Below are 20,989 nucleotides of genomic sequence, written 5' to 3' on the forward strand. Positions count from 1 at the left end.
GGTAATTCACTCTCCTTTTCTCTTTATACAACTTAACTGAAGCCTTTATTTTAACAAGGTAAGCAGGACCTCCCAATCTCCCTGGGAGACTAATTACCGACAACCTCTCTCTCTTAGTGTTAAGACTTGGTCCCCATCCTGAGAACCTTAAAGGAAAGACAGTGCTGTAAAATTTGTGTTAAAGGTAAGATTGCCCCCACAGAAGTCCTCAGAAAGAAAGCACAAATTTCCTTCTTGTTTAGATTCCAAATTTATATCTATGGTCCTTAGTAGAGTGATGGAAAACAACAGGATTAAGTAAATGTTTTTTTGAATAAATGATTAGAGCTATTTGAAATCACAGACTCCTAGAGCCAGATAAGATGTTAAAGATCATTTGGCTAAATAGTCTTATTTTATAGATGAGGAAATTGAGAGCCAGAAAGCAGAGCTGACAATACTGAAAGTTCATGCAACCTAATTAGTGACAGAGTCCATCTGAAATCCCAAAGTACTAACTCCCACACTCTGGGGTTATTTCCACATTAAAGGTAAAATAACAACAAGATCAGTAGCTTCAGCCAAAGTTTGAGAGGTAAAGATAGGAAAAGGGAAGGTGTATCTTCAATCCTGTTCAAATTCTGTAGATGTTTCTTTCCATCATAGTGAAATTGATTGCTAGTCCGCTGCTGAAGTTGACCACAGAGCTTGGTTCATAAAATGGGTCAAGCCACTGGTTCTTATTTTGCTGTGACTTTCAGGGTTAAATAAGAGTGACTCTTAAATCCATTAACCTCCTTGCCAAGGTTCCTAGTCCACTTTCACATGGGAAAATGTGGCACAATGAATCAAGCACAGAAGCAAAAAGTCAGTAATTAGTATGTAGGACGGGGCATGGCAGTGTCTAAACAGAGAAGAAATGGAGCAGAAAACTAAATGGTCACAGGACTCAGAGATATAACGCTGCCACGTGAAAAAAAAATACAAAGATGCTGCAGGGTTTCAAAATGGAGGGCTGGCTTTTGAAAACAAGATGCAGTGCGGAAGAGCCTTTTCCTTGGGTCAGTGATTCTTAAAGAATCTACCCTGGGGCAAATGCTCAAGGGAAGACAGAGAACTAAGCAAGTTCAAGTTCAATGCTGCCTCCATGAATGGTTTGGTGAATTGTACTGCATATGTTTTATGTTTTGTTGCCATAAGGAGTGTTGGTTACACGGGGGCATAGCAGCAGCTTACAAATTGGACTATAACCAGAGAATTGAGGTGGGGGGAAGGAATAATACAAATGTGCACCCAGTATGATTATTATTTTGGCCTGCATAAACCTGGGAAAGCACACTTGCTTTAGAAATTAAAATCACAATGGTGGTTGTACTGTATTTGAGTTTTTTCTTTTAAAAAAAATTTTGCCAATTAAAAGATGGTAAACACATCACGCGTGTTTCCATGTGTAGGGAAGGGCCATCTCTTCCTCAGAAAAGAAAAAGTATCCTTTTCTCAAGAAAATGAAAAAAAAGCATAGCCTTTTATACAGCCAAGTCAATCTGGGCCCAATGGTCATACTTAACAGCAGCATCTTAAAATAATTACCTGTAGAGAGGACTAAAGAGAATAATACAGGCAACATGAGTAACACCGAGTTTTCTCAATAAACACAAGGCATCCAGAAGGAAAAAAACTTAATTCTTAGATTATCTTGTCTTCTTTTTTTTAAGTATTGAAACCCAGCAGGACCCTGTAGGGCCTTCCTGGGGACAGATCCCCATGGCCCCTCTCTCTTGTTTGTGGAAAAGCTTTAGCTTCCTAGGCCTTCCCCGAGTTCCAAAGAGCAAATTTAATCAGAGAAGTGAGAATATGTGGAAACAAAGGAAAACAGTCAAGCAAGACAAAATAATAATAATAATAAAACAAAGTCAAGGACCTTTAATTCCTCCTCAAGGGCTACAGATAATATCCTGAACCATAACCTTGACTTGTTCTGCAGATACTAAAACCCCCAAGAGGTAAAAGAAGTTAACTGCATGCTGACACAAGCACTAGACCCCAGACCAGTTGGAACCAGAAGGTCGATGACTTGAGATTCCCGAAACATCACCCTGTTACCTCACCATCAACCAATCAGAGAATTGAGCACCAGCTCATCACATACCTTGAGACTCTCTCCCTCACACTATCTTTAGAAACCCTTCCCTGAAAGTCATCAGAGAGTTCCAGTCTTTTGAGCATTAGCTGTCCATTCTCCTCACTTGGGGCCTGGCAATAAATGCTGTACTTTCCTTCACCACAACCTTGTGTCAGTAGATTGGTTTTGCCGCAGGTCAGAGTGAGCAGGCCCAAGCTTGATTCGGTAATAGCATCATATCTAGATGCTTAGGAACAATTAAATTTCTGACAAATGCTTGCCTTTCTCATCAGAAGCATGCCCACCTCTAAATGTCTCCAATTTCAAATATGAGATTTATAACTAACAGGGATAATCGTACCATTTAATTTTCTAGTCTCCATATTGACATCATATGTACCAAGCATACACCAACATCAGGCAGCTGCAGGTCATTGTGAATTATAGGGTTTTATGTCTTCCCAAACTGCCCACTACTAGCCTCAATGTAGGACTGGCAGTAATCCTGCTTATGAGATTATTCCATATTTCAGGGCATTATTTCTATTTCCTATTCTGTTCGGAACATGTAAAGGGGTTTTGCTAATCAGACACCCAGTACATGTCTATTTCTGTCACAGTCTGTGTGCTCCTCAAGAGAAGAATTGATGTCTTCCTCATTTCCCAGTATCTCCTATGATTCCTAGTTCAGAGCAAGCTCAATAAACTTTTGAGGAGTCATGAATGACTGGATGGAAAACTAACAAGGTCCTCTAATGCATCTTCTGCCCATCTACCTACAATGTTATTTTAAGCCTGTGAATTAATACAAGCTTCTCTGAGATAAGGCTGTACTAGCCAGCTTTTCACATACTGATTCATTACCATTAAGCCCTGTAAAGGAGTATCTCAGTGTAGCTAGTTTAATTCAAGTTCCTCTTTTCTACATTTTAAAAATACTTTGGAACAAGTAGGGAGGGCTATGTATCATATAGAGGTGGTTTCTTCTGTTAGGAGGGACTGTGGAGTCATTCAATTACTCAACAAAGAGGAGGGAGGAAAAAGAAATATTCTGATTCATTTTGATAACTTTCCTGGATAGTTGCAGGAAAGGGCAGGAAATCAAAGGGGAAAGGAAGAGACTAAAGGGAGTTAAATATGGACCATGTGAGCATCAGGAGGATGGAAGGGCAAGTACTCTTTCCTCTCTTGTTTTTATAGCTCCACAACCAGCCAGTATGGCTGGAAATTTAAAATGTGGGCTCTATCAATTGAAGTTTTGTTAATTTGGGATGGGTTATTATGACTTTTCTTCCTCCATCTTGACTTCAGGGAACGATTTCTTCAGGCATGAAGCTATGGAAAACTTTACCTCTGAAGACAGTTAATTTTAATGGTTTCATGGGCCTTTTCCTTATTAGCCTTTATAGAAGTATGGTTTTTCTTTTAATTTTACTTTTATGAGCAAAATTAAGACATTTTAAAATACAAATCAATCAAATACTGAAGTATATTTAAGGTGATAATAAATATCCTTCCTTTACATTTTTGGTTTTATTTGTAAAACCTGCTTGATATTCACGTATAAGCCTAAGGTTCTCTCTTCCTGCATCAAAGAATGGGGTTAGCGTGCTAAACTATTTTGAAGTTCTCATGTTTAGAATGCCTTTCACATTTTTAACATAATTTAGTGGCATGGGTAATAGCCTAACTACTAGAACAAGAAGTCAAAGGCAATAACCCTTAACTTACTAACCCTTTAGAACAACATTCAACAAACCTCTGTAAAGGGTCAGATAGTCAATATTTTAGCCTTTATGGGCTATATGGTCTCTCTAGCAACCGTTCAACTCTGCATGGTACCTTGAAAGCAATCATAAACAATACCTAAACAAATGCATATGACTGTGTCCCAAGAAAATTTTATTTGCAAAAACAAGGGCAACTGAATTTGACCCTCAGGCCATAGTTTCCCAAGCTCTGCTACAGGGGCTTTGATAGGAGCGAAGCACTCTCTTCCCAGAAAGATGATCCTCATAATTTTGCACATAATTCTAGGGACTTCAAGCATACTCTGAACTAATCTAGGGAGATCACACCACTGATTTACACACTTACACAGGTCAGGTAACAACTCTGGCTTCTGAAGTCCAAGTTACACCTACTTTCTTTGATTAAGGAAGGAATAAAATACAGAAAATATTATGGCCTATTTTTTGGGTTTCTCATTGCTCTGACAGAAATGGCCTCTGTATTTCTTGCCACTGTGGATAAATTTAATGAACATCCATTTGCTTCACTGGTGTGAAAGACTTTCTGTATCGCACAGCAGGTACTGGTGGAAGGTGCTACAATGGGTAATTATTATTTTCTAGTGGGATGTCAACTTGCGTTCATTTGACAGGAGTTTGACAGTATGAAGTCCCCAAGAACCTGTAGCCAAATTACAGCAGAAGCAAAGGACTATCGCATCATATCATGTTACATCATAAAAGAAATCTTGATCTTCCTTAACCTATCATGTGCTTTCCTCTGGGAAAAGACAAGCTTTCAGAAATGAACCACACACTATCTAGAGAAATTAAATGAATGTGACATTTAAGAAGGGCAATATTCCAAGCATCAAAGAAAATTCCAGTAATTCCACAAATCATAATTCTTCCCTCCCATGTATTAGACTAAAGTGTAATTCCTGAGTAATTTAGAAAACACACTTGATGGCTTATGCCAGGATTTAAAGTAGCCCATTTAGGACAACCTGATGTTTTACACATACACATGAAATCTGTCGGAGCCTTAATAAAATGGTTCAAAAAGGATCAGCCAACAGTAAATCCAAAGTCAAAAATACCTCCATTGTGAACTTGGAGTTTGTTATGAACCACCCCATGGAAAGTCTAGGTCAGGATAATTGCACCTTATGTACCCCATTCCAAAGTCACAAGTCAGGTAAAATTCACTTCTTTATTCTTAGAGCAAGTAACTGAAATTTCAGCAGAAGATGGAAACCCGCTTTGAGAAATGCATTTAAAAGTAGGTTCTGCCAAAGGGTTTAAATCTATATGGACACAAGGTGAAATGTGCCACATAAACCTGAAATTTCTGTTACTTACAACAACTGGAATTAAAGTGCCAGCAGACTCCAGGACCAAAGGGTGAAAATAAGTCAAGTTTAAAACTCACATTGTTAGTAAAACTTTAAACACGCAACTCAAATTCCTTAGACTTGGTAGTTGTGCCTGGAATTCTGTCCCCTGACTTCTTCAATAGCAGCCTCCTCCCCGCCTCCCCCGCCCCCTGGGGGGGTGTCTCAGCTCAAATCTCACCTGACCACTCTCTGCAAAGTGAAATTCTTCCCTTTCCTCTATTTTAACACTGTCTCATGATCTTTTTTTCTCTCTTGTGAGAATTTTACATTATCTTGTTTATTCTTCCCATTAAAACAGAAGCTCTATGAGAACAGGAATCTTTTCTCTTTTCTGGTTTATGAGCACCTTCCAGCCCTTAGAAAAATGCCAAAGGTGTAGTAGATGTTTACGAAATATCTGCTGAACAAGTGAATGAATGATGATTCTTTAAGCCCAGTCCAGCTCCCTCCTCAGAAGCATCACAGCCACAGCACTTGGGTATATCACATCGCAAAAGGCAAAGGTGATGGGGGAGGAAGAAAACGGCAATTACATGCTAAAAGCTTTAAAAAAAAAAAAGTCTGCAACCAGGGCTAGGAGATAGCTGCTAGGAAACCAAAGTAGCCAGGCTCAAGTATAAAGCAGCTTCCAAAGCTATCACACACGTTTAATACTTAGCTGGTTTTTAATCACCATTTTAAAATTCAACGCCTGTGCCACGAAATTAATTCTGGATATGGAAGAAACATTCCCCCAGGGCATATGGGCAGAAACATAATTCTTAAATGATCGATTTCTTGAAGCGCTACTGTCATGCTACTAAAATGCCGAGGCAACCAGGACAAGACAGAGCTTCCGAGGAAGAGGCACCTCGGGTCTTGAGTTCCATTTCATAAGGCTTCATTAATCACGTACAACTTTTGGACTGTCAATAATACTTCAGTGCCTTAGCTGTAAAACCCTCTAACCCTTCAGATAAGCCTTTGTTAATCTCTCTCCAGCTGAAAGACAGGTTATAAGGCAGAATAAACAGTTGGGGTGTGTAAGTTTTGACTCTGAAACAAAGCCCATGCATCCCCCCCGAGAGTTATATGTGTGTCGCTACTAATTGCCTTCTCTCAGACTTTTGCTGCCGTGGGTGAGTTTACACGAAGACTGCTGCTGCGACACCTCTTCCAAGATGTACGCACAGTGCATAACCTTTTATAGCGGCAGTTTATGTGTTTAACGATGAATAGAGTCAAAGCAGAACTGCCCATTATTAAAAAACAGAACCATTCCAACACATCAATCACTTATGACTGTCACGAAAAATTCTTGGTTTCCTGTAGAGGTAAACTCCTTGCTGAAATTTTGCTACCACCTATTTTTTCGGTATATCTATTTTTCCTATTCTACACCCAGGAACCATCGGTCTTGTCTTTACTAGGTTAATTGCAGTTGGAGTTTCTTTATTTTAAGATGACTAGTTTATGGCTGACGTGCTTTATACCGTTAACTCTCAGTTATCCATGAAGAAGTTACAACATGAAAGACCACGAAAAGTAATTTTTTAAAGAAATTTTTAAGTATTTTGCTTTAGAATTAGCTAGCCTGTGAATTCATCTCTTGCAAAGTCCTTTTTCATCCTTTATCTCATCTAATCCCCATAATAAAAGCTGGCAGAAAAGTATCTGTTACCCCAAGCAATCTGATGACCAAAAACTAAGATATGAAAAGGGAAGCAACTCACCCAAATTCACACAGCCGATATGTGCGAAGATAGGATCAGGAAGCCTGATTCAAAGGCTAAAACGACCGACCCCCTTCCCAGAGATACGGACAATTCAAAGGAAAAATGAAGCATATCTACGAATTCTTTGTGGACCCAGCTGGAGTGTTCTCACATTTCTCCTGGCTGTCCTGCCCTTCAGGCTGAAGTTTGCTGGCATTACCTCCTGGATGCTGCTCTTGTCTTAGCTGAGATGTCCTCTCTGCCTGGTTCCTACATTCCACTCAGGAGTAGGAGTTTTTGTTAAAGATGCTTTTCTGGGTGGAAGGTCATGGGAGGGTGGGGGGCAATTCTATCTATGCAACAGCCTCTCCCTTCAGTCCATCTTCTGCCGAGCTGTAGATGGCATGTAGAGCAAGTCAGCTATGACAGGAAAAATAAAATGCTGATAGCAGAGAAGGCATCCACTTCTCACCCCAGGGGATCTCAGGAAAGTGTCTAATTGACCTTGTTTCACAGAAGCATGCTGTGCACAGCCACTGTAGGACTTCAAGGAGTAGTGTCAAAAGTGCTATCCAGAAATGACTGGGCTCGGGTGATAACAAGCCATTCTTAATTATTCATGGTGGTGGAAAAATTGTAATAACCTGGCTAAATGACACTGGCAGAAGAGTCAAGTCTTTCACTTGGGCACACATTCGTGCTCCTCAAACATATGCATTTTTCGGCTGAATCCACATTGTACTATTAATCCCGATAAAATGTCCACATTGGACTGTTTATCTATATAAAGCTAGAAGAAGGTTGGAGGGTAATGCAGAGGCTAAAATAGCATTTTTGAAAAATAACTCAATGAGCTGATATCTGATCTTTATTGAATACCTTAGAACTTTTACAATTTTTACCAAACGGCAAGTGATCAGCCTGGGGTCTGTCTAGTGCTTTCCATTAAGCACAGTAGATGCTTTTTTCCCCCCTTATATCCTTAATTGTCTTTAGACAAGAATCATGCACGTGGGTTCTTTAGAGGTAATTGTTTCTATTCACAGTCAAAATGCTGAAAGGTAACTTAAAAGGAAGAAACAAGGATGTGGTTTACTCACTAACTGATGTCAGACCTTGAACTAGAGATCTAACTAAAGATGCAGCCTAAAAATGGAATGGGTGAAAGGCTGCATCTGAATCATGAAAATGTCTTTGGTTGTTTTTATCAGTTTTTATGGTCCAGAGGACAGGCACACTGGTGGCCTATCAACTGGCTTAACAGGCAGTGGGGCCGTATGTTCTGCCTTAAAAACTACATCACATGATCTGGAAAAGGGGGAGTTGGAGTCTTAATTGAGTTTTTGTCCTATGGAATGCAGTATGAAACTACACTCTAATATTGCAAATTTTATAAATCACATGAAATAACCAAACCTTAGATTCAAGAATTTTCATAAAAATATGTTCTCAAAAAAGGATTGATAACATAGACAATAAAATGTGAAGTGGTTAGGGATCAACCAATGGATCTTCTGAAACACTTTCATGAACCAAACTTTAGGAATCTTTGGCCTTTATTCTCACTCTTCCACTAAGGAGTCTGTCACCAGAGCCAACTGCACTCTCATTGATCAACTTCACAGAATGTCCTTCCTTCCATCATTATATTATTAGTTACTTGCAGTTCCAAAGCAAAAAGAAATATGCTTTTGGGTGGGGAAGAAATGTAGTTTACTTGAAACCGAAGGCTACCTTTTATCCTATGGTTTATAACATCAAAGCCTCCTGTTAGACGTCCTTTCCAAAATCCCTTAGCTGGACTGCTAAGCATGTAAATCTTTGGGGTAGAGATGAACATCAGTGGAACCTTGAAGGGCTTGTTGGAAAATGGATATGAGATTTCCATAATTAAAGAACTTAAAAAAAGAAAAAAAAGTCTCTCTCTTCGCCTGACCTTGGAAACAAGTAAGGATGATGTTATTTTAATTTGCATTCAAATGTTAACAATGCAGTCACACAGCACCACTGGGATCCACATTGGGTTTCCACTGAAGATTGCTCATCATTTCATTATGGTTCATTATGTTGATAACTGTCAGAAAGCATTAGAAGTGAGGGCTTTGAGTAATAGAACTGAAATGGTAATTTTAAAACAATACATTTTCTAGAGGAAATACAGTGGTGCGATAAATTCAATTAGAAAAGGCAAATGTAAAGACAAAGTAAGTGATGCTTTGCTGTTTGGAGCTAGGCTGTTTCAATTTCTTGATAACCTAAACCTGCAGAAAGCTTTCTCAGATCAGGACCGTTCATCATAGACCTTGGTAAATTTGCCCTCATTAGCACTGAGCTCCTCCAGTACAAATTATCTTAAAAGCTGCAATTTTGGAATATTTTAGGTCACATCTAAGTATCAATCAATCATTCTTTGTTTGTTTGGCATAGCTGGCTGAATTATTCAAGGCCGTTTACTTACAGTCAGATTCGCGAAGGCCCTTCAAGTTGGCAACCTAAAATAATAATCTCTTATTTACAGAGCACCCCCAATCATGAGGTTCTAATAAGTTTCATCAAACAAGTTAAACAAAGAGGACCCAACAGCACAAGGACAGATTTCCAATTGAAAAGTATGGAAAACTTCGCCCGTAATGGTGCTCAAAAGTAAGAGAGGCAAAATAACAAATCAGTTATTTCTTTCCAGATACACAAAGCCAATTTGAGTTTTCACCAGGCATTTTTTCCAGTATATTTTGAAACACAATGAAGGATTGGAAAGTTACCTTAAATGTAATACTGGTTCGGTCTTCCAAAGTGGGGAAAGAACACCCTCTAGAATCATTGACCGAGCAACTGAATGACTGTCATCAAGGTGTTCCTGCACTGGTCTCCCAGCACTGCTGATCACAGACTACATTCCCGACTACAAGGAAAGGTAAAGGGAAGGGGAAAGAGATCTGGAGGGGAGGGGTTGGTGATCATCAGAGTTAAAGGACATTGATTTCATTAATAAAAATCACACTGACTGGTCGGAATGGCCATCATTAAAATGTCTACAAATAATAAATGCTGGAGAGGGTGTGGCGAAAAAGGAACCCTCCTACACTGTTGGGGGGAATGTAAATCGGTGAGGCCACTATGGAGAACAGTATGGGGGCTCCTTAAAAAACTAAAAATAGAGTTCCTGTATGATCCAGCAAATGAGGTATCACCTCACACCAGTCAGAATAGCCATCATTTAAAAGTCTACAAATAATAAATGCTGGAGAGGGTGTGGCGAAAAAGGAACCCTCCTACACTGTTGGGGGGAATGTAAATCGGTGAGGCCACTATGGAGAACAGTATGGGGGCTCCTTAAAAAACTAAAAATAGAGTTCCTGTATGATCCAGCAATGCCACTCCTGGGCATATATCCAGAAAGGACAAAATCTCTAAGTCATAAAGATATGTGTTCCCCATGTTCACAGTAGCACTATTTACAATAGCCAAGATATGGAAGCCACATAAATGTCCATCCACAGATGAATGGATAAAGAAGATGTGGTATATATATTCAATGGAATATTACTCAGCCATAAAAAAGAATGAAATGCTATTTGTAGCAACATGGATGGACCTAGAGATTATCATACTAAGTGGAGTAAGTCAGATGAATGGATAAAGAAGATGTGGTATATATATTCAATGGAATATTACTCAGCCATAAAAAAGAATGAAATGCTATTTGTAGCAACATGGATGGACCTAGAGATTATCATACTAAGTGAAGTAAGTCAGAGAAAGACAAACATCATGTAATATCACTTATATGTGGAATCTTAAAAAAATGATACAAATGAACTTATTTACAACACAGAAATAGACTCACAGACATAGAAAACAAACTTATGTTTACCAAAGGGCAAAGGAGGGGAGAGGGATAAATTGGGAATTTGGGATTAACAGATACACACTACTATACATAAAATAGATAAAAAACAGGGCCCTACTGTATAGTACAGGAAACTATATTCAGTATCTTGTAATAACCTCTAACGGAAAAGAATCTGAAAAGGAATACACACACACACACACACACACACACACACACACATATCACTGAATCACTTTGCTGTACACCTAAAACACTGTAAGTCAACTATACTCCAATTTTTTAAAATCACACTGAAATTTCTTCTAAGAAATGGTTCATGAAATCAAAATCCCTTCAGCAGCTTAGATGGCATCCTCGTATGTATGGAGGCCTGCGTGTCTGCCTTGCTGGCAACGTCTCCAAAAACCCTGTTGACTTTCTTGACTGATGTCTGTGCCTAAAGGGAAGATGGACATTTCCACTCTTTGGCTGTAACCTAGTAACATAGTAGAGTCTCCACAGTGTCTGTGTTTGATTATGCAACTCCAAACCAGGCTGGATTTTCTTCATCTGTGAGACAAATGAAGTACTCGATTTTCATTAAGGGAGAATGTTCAGAACCCTTGAAATACCTCTCTAGAGTCACCAATGAGCTGAAGAAATGGCCTGAAAGTGACAAGGACAGAAGAGAGGGTCTCCCATCACATGCGATCCATCAGGGAGGCTCTAAATTCCTACTGGCTAAAGGTGGTCCGCAGACCAGCACCGTCGGCAGCACCTGGGGACTTGTTAAAAATGCAGAAGGTCAAGCCTGACATCTCCTACCAGTCCCTAGGTGTCTTTCACGTGATTCTACGCACATTCATGTTTAAGAAGCATTGTTCTTACTCTCTATTCTAACAGGTACAGATTATTTTCTTGAAAATGTTCACATGATGCCTCCACTGAAAACTGCCTATCCTACTCACAGCCATTTATGCTAACCTAACCTAACCTAACCAGAAGCTCCATCCAAAGTCCTCCTAGAGATAAAGTTTATTCTCCATTAAATTCTCTGAAGTTCTCCAGCAATGCTGACGGTGTGAAGAACTTCTTAGGAGTTTCCTTCTAAATTAGCCAATGCTGCTTGTATTCCTGGTCTAATCGTTCTCCAAGTGAACAAAAACCTGATTTTACAAGCCAGTGGAGCAGAGTCTCTCTTTGGCTAGAAGAATGAGTCTCAGAGAGTGTGTTTTATTTCTTCATTAGTGTGCCGTCACAGTGAGCGATCACTAAACTCAGGGCTGCATAAGAATGTTGGGGTTAAAGACAGCATAACGAACAAAGAAGTCCCTGATTATCATGGCTGTCAACACAAGGGAATTGGGTTTGTCACCTGGCTTAACCAACTGGGAAGAACTGATTAGAGGCTGGAATCACTTTGAAAGGATCCCTGATGTTTATGTTCCTTTCCATCCCCACATCTTGTCAAGAGAAGCCGATAAAGCTGGGGGTGGGGCAAGGAGGAAGGGCTTCATTTTGTGGGTTATTTGATCAAGGGGTTCTCTGAGAAACTCCCACTATCTTCTCTATTGAAAAATCTACCACCGCACTGTCCAATGGAACTTTCTGTGTGATCATAGAAATATTCTATAGCAGTGCTGTTCAGTATGGTCACCACTAGCCACATGTGGCTATGGAGCTCTGAAATGTGGCCATTAAAACAGTCACGTGTGCCTCGTGGCTACCGTCTTGGACAATGCAGGTCCACTGCATTCACCAGGATGGAAGAAATCTAGAAGGAGAGCCGTAGGCTAGAATAGATTCTAATTCTGCTGTTTAATTTACTAGTCAATCTGTTAGCAAAATATGGTCACCTCCCAAATTACCCCTATCTCAAAGAGGTCTTAAAGAGTCTTGTGTAGTTAATATTTATTAAATTAAAAAATAAAACTTAAAAATTCAACTTTGTAGAGAAGTGGTCTCAACCTTGTCTGTACAGTAGAATTACGGGGGCAACTTTTGAAAATACTGATGCCTCAGTCCTACCCCCCAGAGCTTCTGGAGTACAGTACAGCCATTGGTAATTTAATCATGTAGTCAAGTGAGACAATCCCTTTAGAGGGGCAGAGAGATGCACTGGCTGTCTGCTGTGGAGGTCATTTGGGGAAGGAAGTGACCAGCTGGGGATAAAAGAAGAGAACAAACGTTTGTTAGATCCCTACCATGTGCCAGACCTTTGCAAATATCTTCTTGTTTAATTCTTGTTTTTTTTTCAAAAATATTTATTTATTTATTTGGCTGCTCCGGGTCTTAGTTGCAGCACACGGGATCTTCATTGCCACATGCGGGATCTTTCGTTGAGGCATGTGGGCTCTTTTAGTTGCAGCATGCAGGATCTAGTTCCCTGACCAGGGATCGAACCCAGACCCGCTGCACTGGGAGCACGGATTCTTAACCACTGGACCACCAGGGAAGTCCCTACTTGTTTAATTCTTAAAACCACCTCACAGGTAGATGGTGAGAATCCAATTTTATAGATCAGTAAACTGAGGCTTGGAGAGATTAAATAGCCTCTCAAGCATGTGGTATTAACATCAGCACTGTGTTTCCTCTTAACTCAGAGTCGGAGAGATACAATAAATGCAATGATCTTGTTAGGAAAGTGTTAAGGATCACATATTGCTTTGGTATTTTCATGGGTCTCTTATCAATGACACAAAAAGCCACCTCTCTTACGTTGTTGAAAACAATCTCTGAAAAATGCAAAAGTTACTTTCATGTTAAAACTTTCAGGTCTACCCATAGGCTAAAATCAATATTTTCTTTCTCTCATTTGCGTAGTCAAGGTAAAGCTAATAATTTACTCCTACAGAAACATACAACTCCAAGGGTTCAGAAACCACTTTTACACATATGGTAAGCATAGCAGTAACTCAGGCAAGTGGCAACCTTTGGGGTCTCCCTAAACTCCCACATAGCAAGCTGCAGGAATTAAGTGATTGGCCCATGGCCCCCTAGAATGCTAGATAACAGATCAGAATCATAAGACTAAAAATACCTGGGAGAAAAAGCCAGGTTGTCTTGCCATCAGAGGTGAATTTTATGAGGTTCACAGTCAAGACCCAGCCTAGAGAAGACTTATCTGTATGGAAAGTAGGTGTTGGACTGCATGACGCAAATTGAGGGCAATTATCACACTGTCGTCCCACTATATTTCCCTTCGAGCTTGCTCTTGTGCCCTAAAATCACAACTGGAGAAATGTCGGTAGTGGGTGTGGACAGAGGAGGACAGTTTATTATTACACTAATTGCACACAATGGAACATACGAGAAGAATATTTAGATTGAAAAAGAAACAGGCTGGGACTTGAGCATATCAAATATACGTGGCATCCAGAGAAAGTACTTAGTCTATGGAAGGAACAGAAAAAGAAGATGAGGAAATCTTTGTCCAGTTATGTTTACAACTAAGCCTGGCCCTAATATAGTCCTTCCCTCGGGAAATTTGTGCATGAGCCAAGGAAGAGGGCAAGAGTGCCCCCCAATAAATAGAAGCTGTGTGAGTCTCCTGGTCTTGCAGCACCATCACCAAGCTGGGGTGGAGTCCTGGTCACGACCCCTAACATCTCCGAGCTGGCAGTTACCTCATCTCTAAAATAAAGATAATGTCTATCTCGTAGACTGTTATCATATGAGCCCTATGATAAAGTTAATCAAAAGTGCCTAATGCATTACCGGGGTATAATGATAAAATGGTTGTTGTAGTTACTATGACAATAATTATTATCCTCTCTGGTTATGAAGTGAACTCCTGAGGGTACAGCAATTTCAGTACAAATCTGGGATGGCCCTGAAGTTTCTCCGCTCACTCCTTTTAAAGGTGGGCCTTGACTGGGCTAGACAGTGGCCCCCCAGCTGACCCAACTGACTCCAAACCAGAAAAAAAAACTGCTATTTGCAGCGATGTTTACAGGCCAGCCAAGAGGGAAGGTACAGTAGTTAAGGAACAAAATAATGAATGTCCTAACGAGAGTAAAAGCGAACATCTGTCAGGTAGCATGATTTTGTGCATTTTACATAGTATGTAAATAACATGAGCGTACTGCATAGCAACAACCATAAGGGAGGTACTATTATTAGTCCATTCTACAGATGAGGAGACTGAGACTTAGAAGGCTAAATAGTCATTTGGGTACTAAACGGTGGGCTGGGAAACAAAGCCAAAACCTGGGGAAAGCTCCTGTGCCTGGCCCCTCAGCTCTGTCCCTCCAGACACAGGCTCAGTCAATGAGAACACAGGGGTGGGATACCCGGGCCCACCACTCCCTGCTCTGGTCAAGGTCATAGCCATTGCAGGGTCTGTGACTCCCAGAGTATGCATGAAAGGAACGTCAACCCCCAGAAACACTGTCCATATAAAGTGTGAGAAAGGAGTTCTCTATTCCCCTGCATACCGAGGTGCCAACCCCATCCATTCCTTAACCCAGCATGTGTTCAGTGCCTATCATTAAACAAGCATTTATTAGGATCCAGGTCTAAATGTTATGAACACAAAACTATGAGGAAAGAAGGAAGAAGGGTAATGACATTGCAAGCTATGACATCCGTGCACAGAACTGAAACCACTTGCCCACATGTGATCCCATCCTATACCTGTTTCCCTTGCAGCTGTCACGCTTCCCCAAGAGTCCTAGAGGAAACGGTAAAGCCGTTCATAAATTCCAGTCTCAGCTCTAATTACACTGTGTCAGACAACCCCTGAATGTTCAATCTCTGCTCCACCAAGTCGTCTGTTGGCAGCTGTGCATTTTGAAGGCGACAAACTCAGTGAGAAAGAGCCTTTCTTTTCCTAAGGATTGCCCCTGCTCTGACTGAGAAAAGATGCATGTTTCATTTCATTTGCCCCCTGCATGGTTATCCTGGGAGAAGGCCTAGCAGTGCCCTGCTAGGTGGAAATGAAAGCTGTTGGCATTTAAGAGACGGGAGATGAGCATACAACTTACGGGTGCAGGGCATGGAGGCAGCATCGTTGTCGGCTCTGAAAAAGCCTCGGTCACAGGTGCACGAAGTGGCTCCTTCCCAGACAGAATAGCTGTGTGGTGGACACTTGGCACAGCTGGCATCCGTGGACAGGGCCTTGTAATATCCAATTTTGCAAGCTAAACGAAAGCAGAAAAAAAAAAAAATCAACATAAACCCCTGATAACATAGCAAAGCGAAATGTTACCTCCTTGATTCAGAAGAAAGGAGACATTTTTGCTAATCACTAGTGAGCATCTGGCTTGAGATGCAGGTAAAACAACCCAAAACATTTATTTGTTGATAACAGTCACTCTTTAAGAGCCATTTAATTACGGTCAGATGGCAAAGCCCTGTGGAAAAAAATTTCTTAAAACCGGTTGTGTCAATAAAAGCACAGCTAAAGTTTACCCAGCGCTTCCTACATGCTTATATGCATGGTGCCGCTTGATCCTTACAGCGTCCCCTTTTCCACAGGCGCTGTTACTAGTCTTACCTTGGAAATGAGGAATACCAGCTTTGAGTGGTAAACGGTCGGCACCAGACCATGCATCTGGTAAATGTCAGGGACCAGCTTTGACTGCAAGTGTTCGGCCCCCAAAGCCTGTACTCTTGGCCCCATGCTATGGAATCTGACAGCATGGTTTTGAACCAAATAGCTGGAAGTGTATCCCAGCGCCAACAAAAAATTGGTAGGTGATTATTTCCTAATTACGCTCAGCTACAGAGAGAACCAAAGTGAAAGACCAACAAAAGCAACCAAGCATAAAAGAAAAGAGTTGGTAAGACATGGATCATGATTTCAGGGGAAAGTAATATAAAACTACCCACAGTAGATTCTGGAATATAATATGTTCAGATCTTTTTTTTTTTAAGACTGGCAGATATTTTGCGTTCATTTTCAAATTCACAAAACCCTCATGTTTCCCCCTTCCTCCATTTTTCCCACACCGCCCTGCCTCTGCACACACAGCCCAAGTGGCTGGTGGAGAGAACCAGCCATATAGTTCCTTATGCACCTGACACGCTTTTCCGTGACCTCATCTTTACAAACATCACACCGACACCGAGGACTGCTTTGACTAACGTGGAAAGACTCAATAATTCTGGGAAATCTCACAATAAATGATAATTAATAGCGTCTTTCTCTCCCTTTTTTTTTTCTCCCCATGCCCTTCAAGATCACCTCCCAAATCTTTCTCAACCTCAAATAAAAATTGACTTGACACCATCCATATTAAACCCACAGTGACAAGGCCATTAAAAATAAAGTTATTTTATAAGACCAGAGGTACCATAAAAATGTGACAGTTACCCACAATCTTTCCAGTATGATTCACTCTCAATTTTCTCCATTTATCACACACTTTGGGTATTTCTAAACTATCAAAAATATCAGCTGGGAGAAGGGCCTTTTCCGTCAGCGTGACCACCGCAAGAGATCAACTGCGCCAGCAATCAGCAGATTTTACTCAAACCAGTAGATAAAAAGAGATCCACAGAAGTATGTGATTCTCCGAGGAGATATGGCCACGTTCCGTCTCGTTACTCATCATCCATCAAGCATCCGTACGGCTTCCAGTTGAAGTCTGCTCCCCCGTCCAGAACATCCTGTTGGTATTTTCTTAATCATGCTCTGGTAACGGCAAGCGGACACGGAGTTCAGCAGAAGCTCCAGAAAAGCACGCAGTTACTTCACCATTATTAACTGAAGTTGTTTATGGAATTTCCTTTAACGAGCCAAAACTTTATGGCGTGTGGAGCACCGACAATAAAAGCGCTCGGAGATCAATCTCTCCCTTATTTGCTTTCGTCTGTCACTGGACCGGAGCATCTTAGAAAAACACGTTGCTCCAATGACTATGACTGAGATTTATGTGTCTCAAGTTTATACACATCATATCATTAGGGAAGGTTCAACATGCAAGGTGCTTCTTGGTCACGCTTAAGATGGCCCTAGGGTTTCGATTAAAATCAAAAACTGTGGCTTTGGCAGGAAGAAGCACCGAGGGTCAAACTCATTCTTCCCACTTCAAACACAATGAGTCCTTGAACTTGACACAAACCCACTGGGTCTCGTGTCTCACTCAGTCAGTCACAGCCCCTAAAGGCAACTTGTGTAAACCTGGTCGCTCGGGGCTGGGACGGCCAATAAGGGATAAATTGCTTTTATTTTTTCACATCTGGATGTTGGAGGAAAACTTTCCACGTGCCTGCCTAATCCTTGTGCACCTTCGTTTCATCAGGCATCAAAATGTAAAAACTCACAGTGGGAGTGGGAGATTGACAACAAAATTGGCCTATGACTGATTCATTGCCATGGGAAAACAGAACACATTCAAAAACTTGTTAAGAAAAAAAAAAAAGCATTGCTATTTCCTCCACTTCTATTCCAATAAGACCACTTCCAGTTAAAGAATTGGATTCCTAGTTCACAAAAATCAAATTGAAGGATAGCTTGAATTTCCTAAAGTTCAAAAACTAGTTGTGTATATACATGTTTATTTAAGGGAAAAATGAATTTTCAATTTTATACTTCTTTTCTGTCTCCTTGAAGCTAGTATATTAATGTTACCAAGAGTAAGTATTTGTGAATTCATTTGGAGAATACAGAGTTTTATATCTATTTGGGAAGTTGAAGGCTGCTGTTCTTTAAACACACTGGTTTTACTCTCTTTTCCTCTTGCTTTCCATGAAACGTGTATAGCAAGCATTGACACGTGTTATGATTTTCCATCATTCTCTTTTGGGTGAAAACCATTACACTGTAGTTTTGAATGACAGTGACTTGGTAAACAAGTTTGGAGAGAGCCAAACTGCACACCCAAGACACGCCTTCTTCTGCCCCGTTGCTGGTGAGGGCTCACTAGATGGGGTACAGAGAAGGAGTGCCCTACTTGACCTTTCAAATATGCCATTGTGGGAAGATTAATTCACATGTGCCATGCGAAACTCTGAATTCTTTTCCTTTAGCTTTGCCTTAATTAGTTCTGTCTGCTGACTTTAAATAAAAGAAGATAAATGAGGACAAAGAAGAGAAGGAAAAACTTTTGTTTCATTGGCTCACCCACTACTATAATGAGGGTGTATTTTAGGATAGTCTTCTGTAGAAGTTTCTTTGTGGAATATTTAAATAGAAATACTTTTGGTTAAAAACAAAAACAAAATGGTTCTTAAGGCAAGGTAGTATCTTCAGGATTTCTTGGTGTATAGATGATTTGCATGAGGTGTAATGCCCAGTTTCAGGAACTAGTGAAACCTACTCTTAAAAGATATTATATAGAGAGATGTTTGGTCATTTTTCTCCTTTTTAGAGAAACACAGAAAGATTGATCGCACCTGACTGCCTTTATAGTTCACGGTTCAACTAATTTAGTTTGTAAAAATAGCTACTAATAATATCAATTGTGATGATACATCAAATATTCATTGAGCATTTATGGTGTTTACATGCAAATGAAAAAACTGAGGGTTTTAAGTAACTTGCCCAAGGTCACACAGCTAAGTGGTGGAGTCAGCATCAGGTTCTTCTAAAAGTTTTTATGTAATTACACAGGATTAAGACTGACTTCTAGCAAAACGTGACACTGATATAATTGAGTGGTGGGGAAGTACGGGTGGTCCTAACTTCCATTTGTCCCTCCAGCCCACCAGGTTGCTGCCTCGGTCAACCACATGTCTGTGACCCACTTTCCAGGTCTACACTGTCCAGAGTAACTACTGGCCACAAGTGGGCCCTGAGCGCTTGAAACGGGAGTGGTCCGAATTGAGACAAACTGTAAATGTGGAACACACAGGAGATTTCAAAGACTTAGTACTCAAAAAGGAGAACTATCTTATTAATAATTTTTATATTGATTACATATTGAAGCAACATGTTGGATATACCGAGTTAAACAAAATACCATTAAATTTAATTTCACCTTTGAAACTTTACATTTTTTAATGTGGCTACTAAAAACCTTAAAATCATCTGTGTGACTTGCACTGTATTTCTATTGAACAATGCTATGCTAAAGTCTGGACTCTTAAGGCGCGCGCGTGTGTGTGCGTGTGTGTGTGTGTTCATGTGTGACCACACGCAGGCACTCTTGCAAATGCTGGGTGCTGACAGTGATGGGGAATGGACCTTTACTCAAATTTACCCGGAGCCCACCTCTGGGAGGCTGATTCACTTCTATTTAAGCACTGCTCTCAGGCAGCTGGCTAATTTGAGAAAACCTAATTTGTGCTAAAGTACTAACAAATAAACATTAATGTGTTAAAAATTACCTTCCTGGGTAACAAATTTGCATTTTAATTTGGAGTCTCCAGAAGGTTAAAGATGAAATTCCTACAGTGGCTCCCTTAGGGCAATCTGAGCCATTTATGCAAACTGGTCCAGGGGGAACATTTGGCTCTGGGAGGCCTGTGGGTCCCTGTACCCTCCCCATGTGGGTAGGAAATTAGGCACCCACTTCCAGACGGGTACTATGGGGAACTCTGCCTTTGGTGTACTGGCTATACAGTATTTTCAGTATGCTTAGGAATTTATTTTAGAAATATCAAAGTTACATAATGGCCATTATCAAATTAGTTTCTGATTAACTGTTCACTTGCTAGACTGTATATTATATGAATAACATAAGAGGTTTTCCTAAGGGGAAAACAATCTGTCAAAGAGAGTTTCTGGGGGCTTCCCTGGTGGTCCAGTGGTTAAGACTCCGTGCTCCCAATGCAGGGGACACAGGTTTGATCCCTGCTCAGGGAACTAAGATTCTGCATGCTGCATGGTGAGGCCAAAAAAAAAAAAAAAAAAAAAAAAAAAATTAAAAAAAATTAAATGTATAAAAAAATTAAAATAAAAAATAAAATAAAATAAAATGAGGTCTCTAAAGAAGGTTTCTGCTTTCAGGTTTTTGCAGAAATGTGCAATCCCCAGCCATCTTTGGGGAAGTTGTGAATATCAACAAATCCCCCATAGTACAGAGGGGAAAACTGAGGCAGAGAGGTTAATGATCTGTCCAAGGCAGGGTTGGTTTTCTAACCCAGGAAGTGTAGCTTAACCTATAAATCAGGCTTATAGATCTCCTCATGCTTTTGAAATCTACAGGCTAAAGATGGACAATTGTTACAGGGAAACGGGGCTCTGCTTTGGGACCATCTGACTATTCCGTTCATAAATAGCAAAACACTGGCAAAGCCACACTGTGCCAGTCATCTGCATTCCATGACTGGTTTTCCTGATATGTGTT

At 40.4% G+C, this 20,989-nt stretch overlaps 1 protein-coding gene across 4 annotated transcripts in view; it reads right to left on the reverse strand.

The window, feature by feature from the left end:
• Positions 1-20,989, reverse strand: part of EPHA4 (EPH receptor A4) — a 135,174-nt gene that overhangs the window by 56,994 nt on the left and 57,191 nt on the right. For all 4 annotated transcript variants that reach the window (XM_007101339.3, XM_055090146.1, XM_055090147.1 and 1 more), the window contains exon 4: positions 15,740-15,895. In XM_007101339.3, the coding sequence (XP_007101401.1) occupies positions 15,740-15,895 (156 nt within the window). The remainder of the gene's footprint in view (positions 1-15,739; positions 15,896-20,989) is intronic.

Source organism: Physeter macrocephalus, chromosome 2, assembly GCF_002837175.3.
Source record: "Physeter macrocephalus isolate SW-GA chromosome 2, ASM283717v5, whole genome shotgun sequence".
NCBI classification, from domain to species: Eukaryota; Metazoa; Chordata; class Mammalia; order Artiodactyla; family Physeteridae; genus Physeter; species Physeter macrocephalus.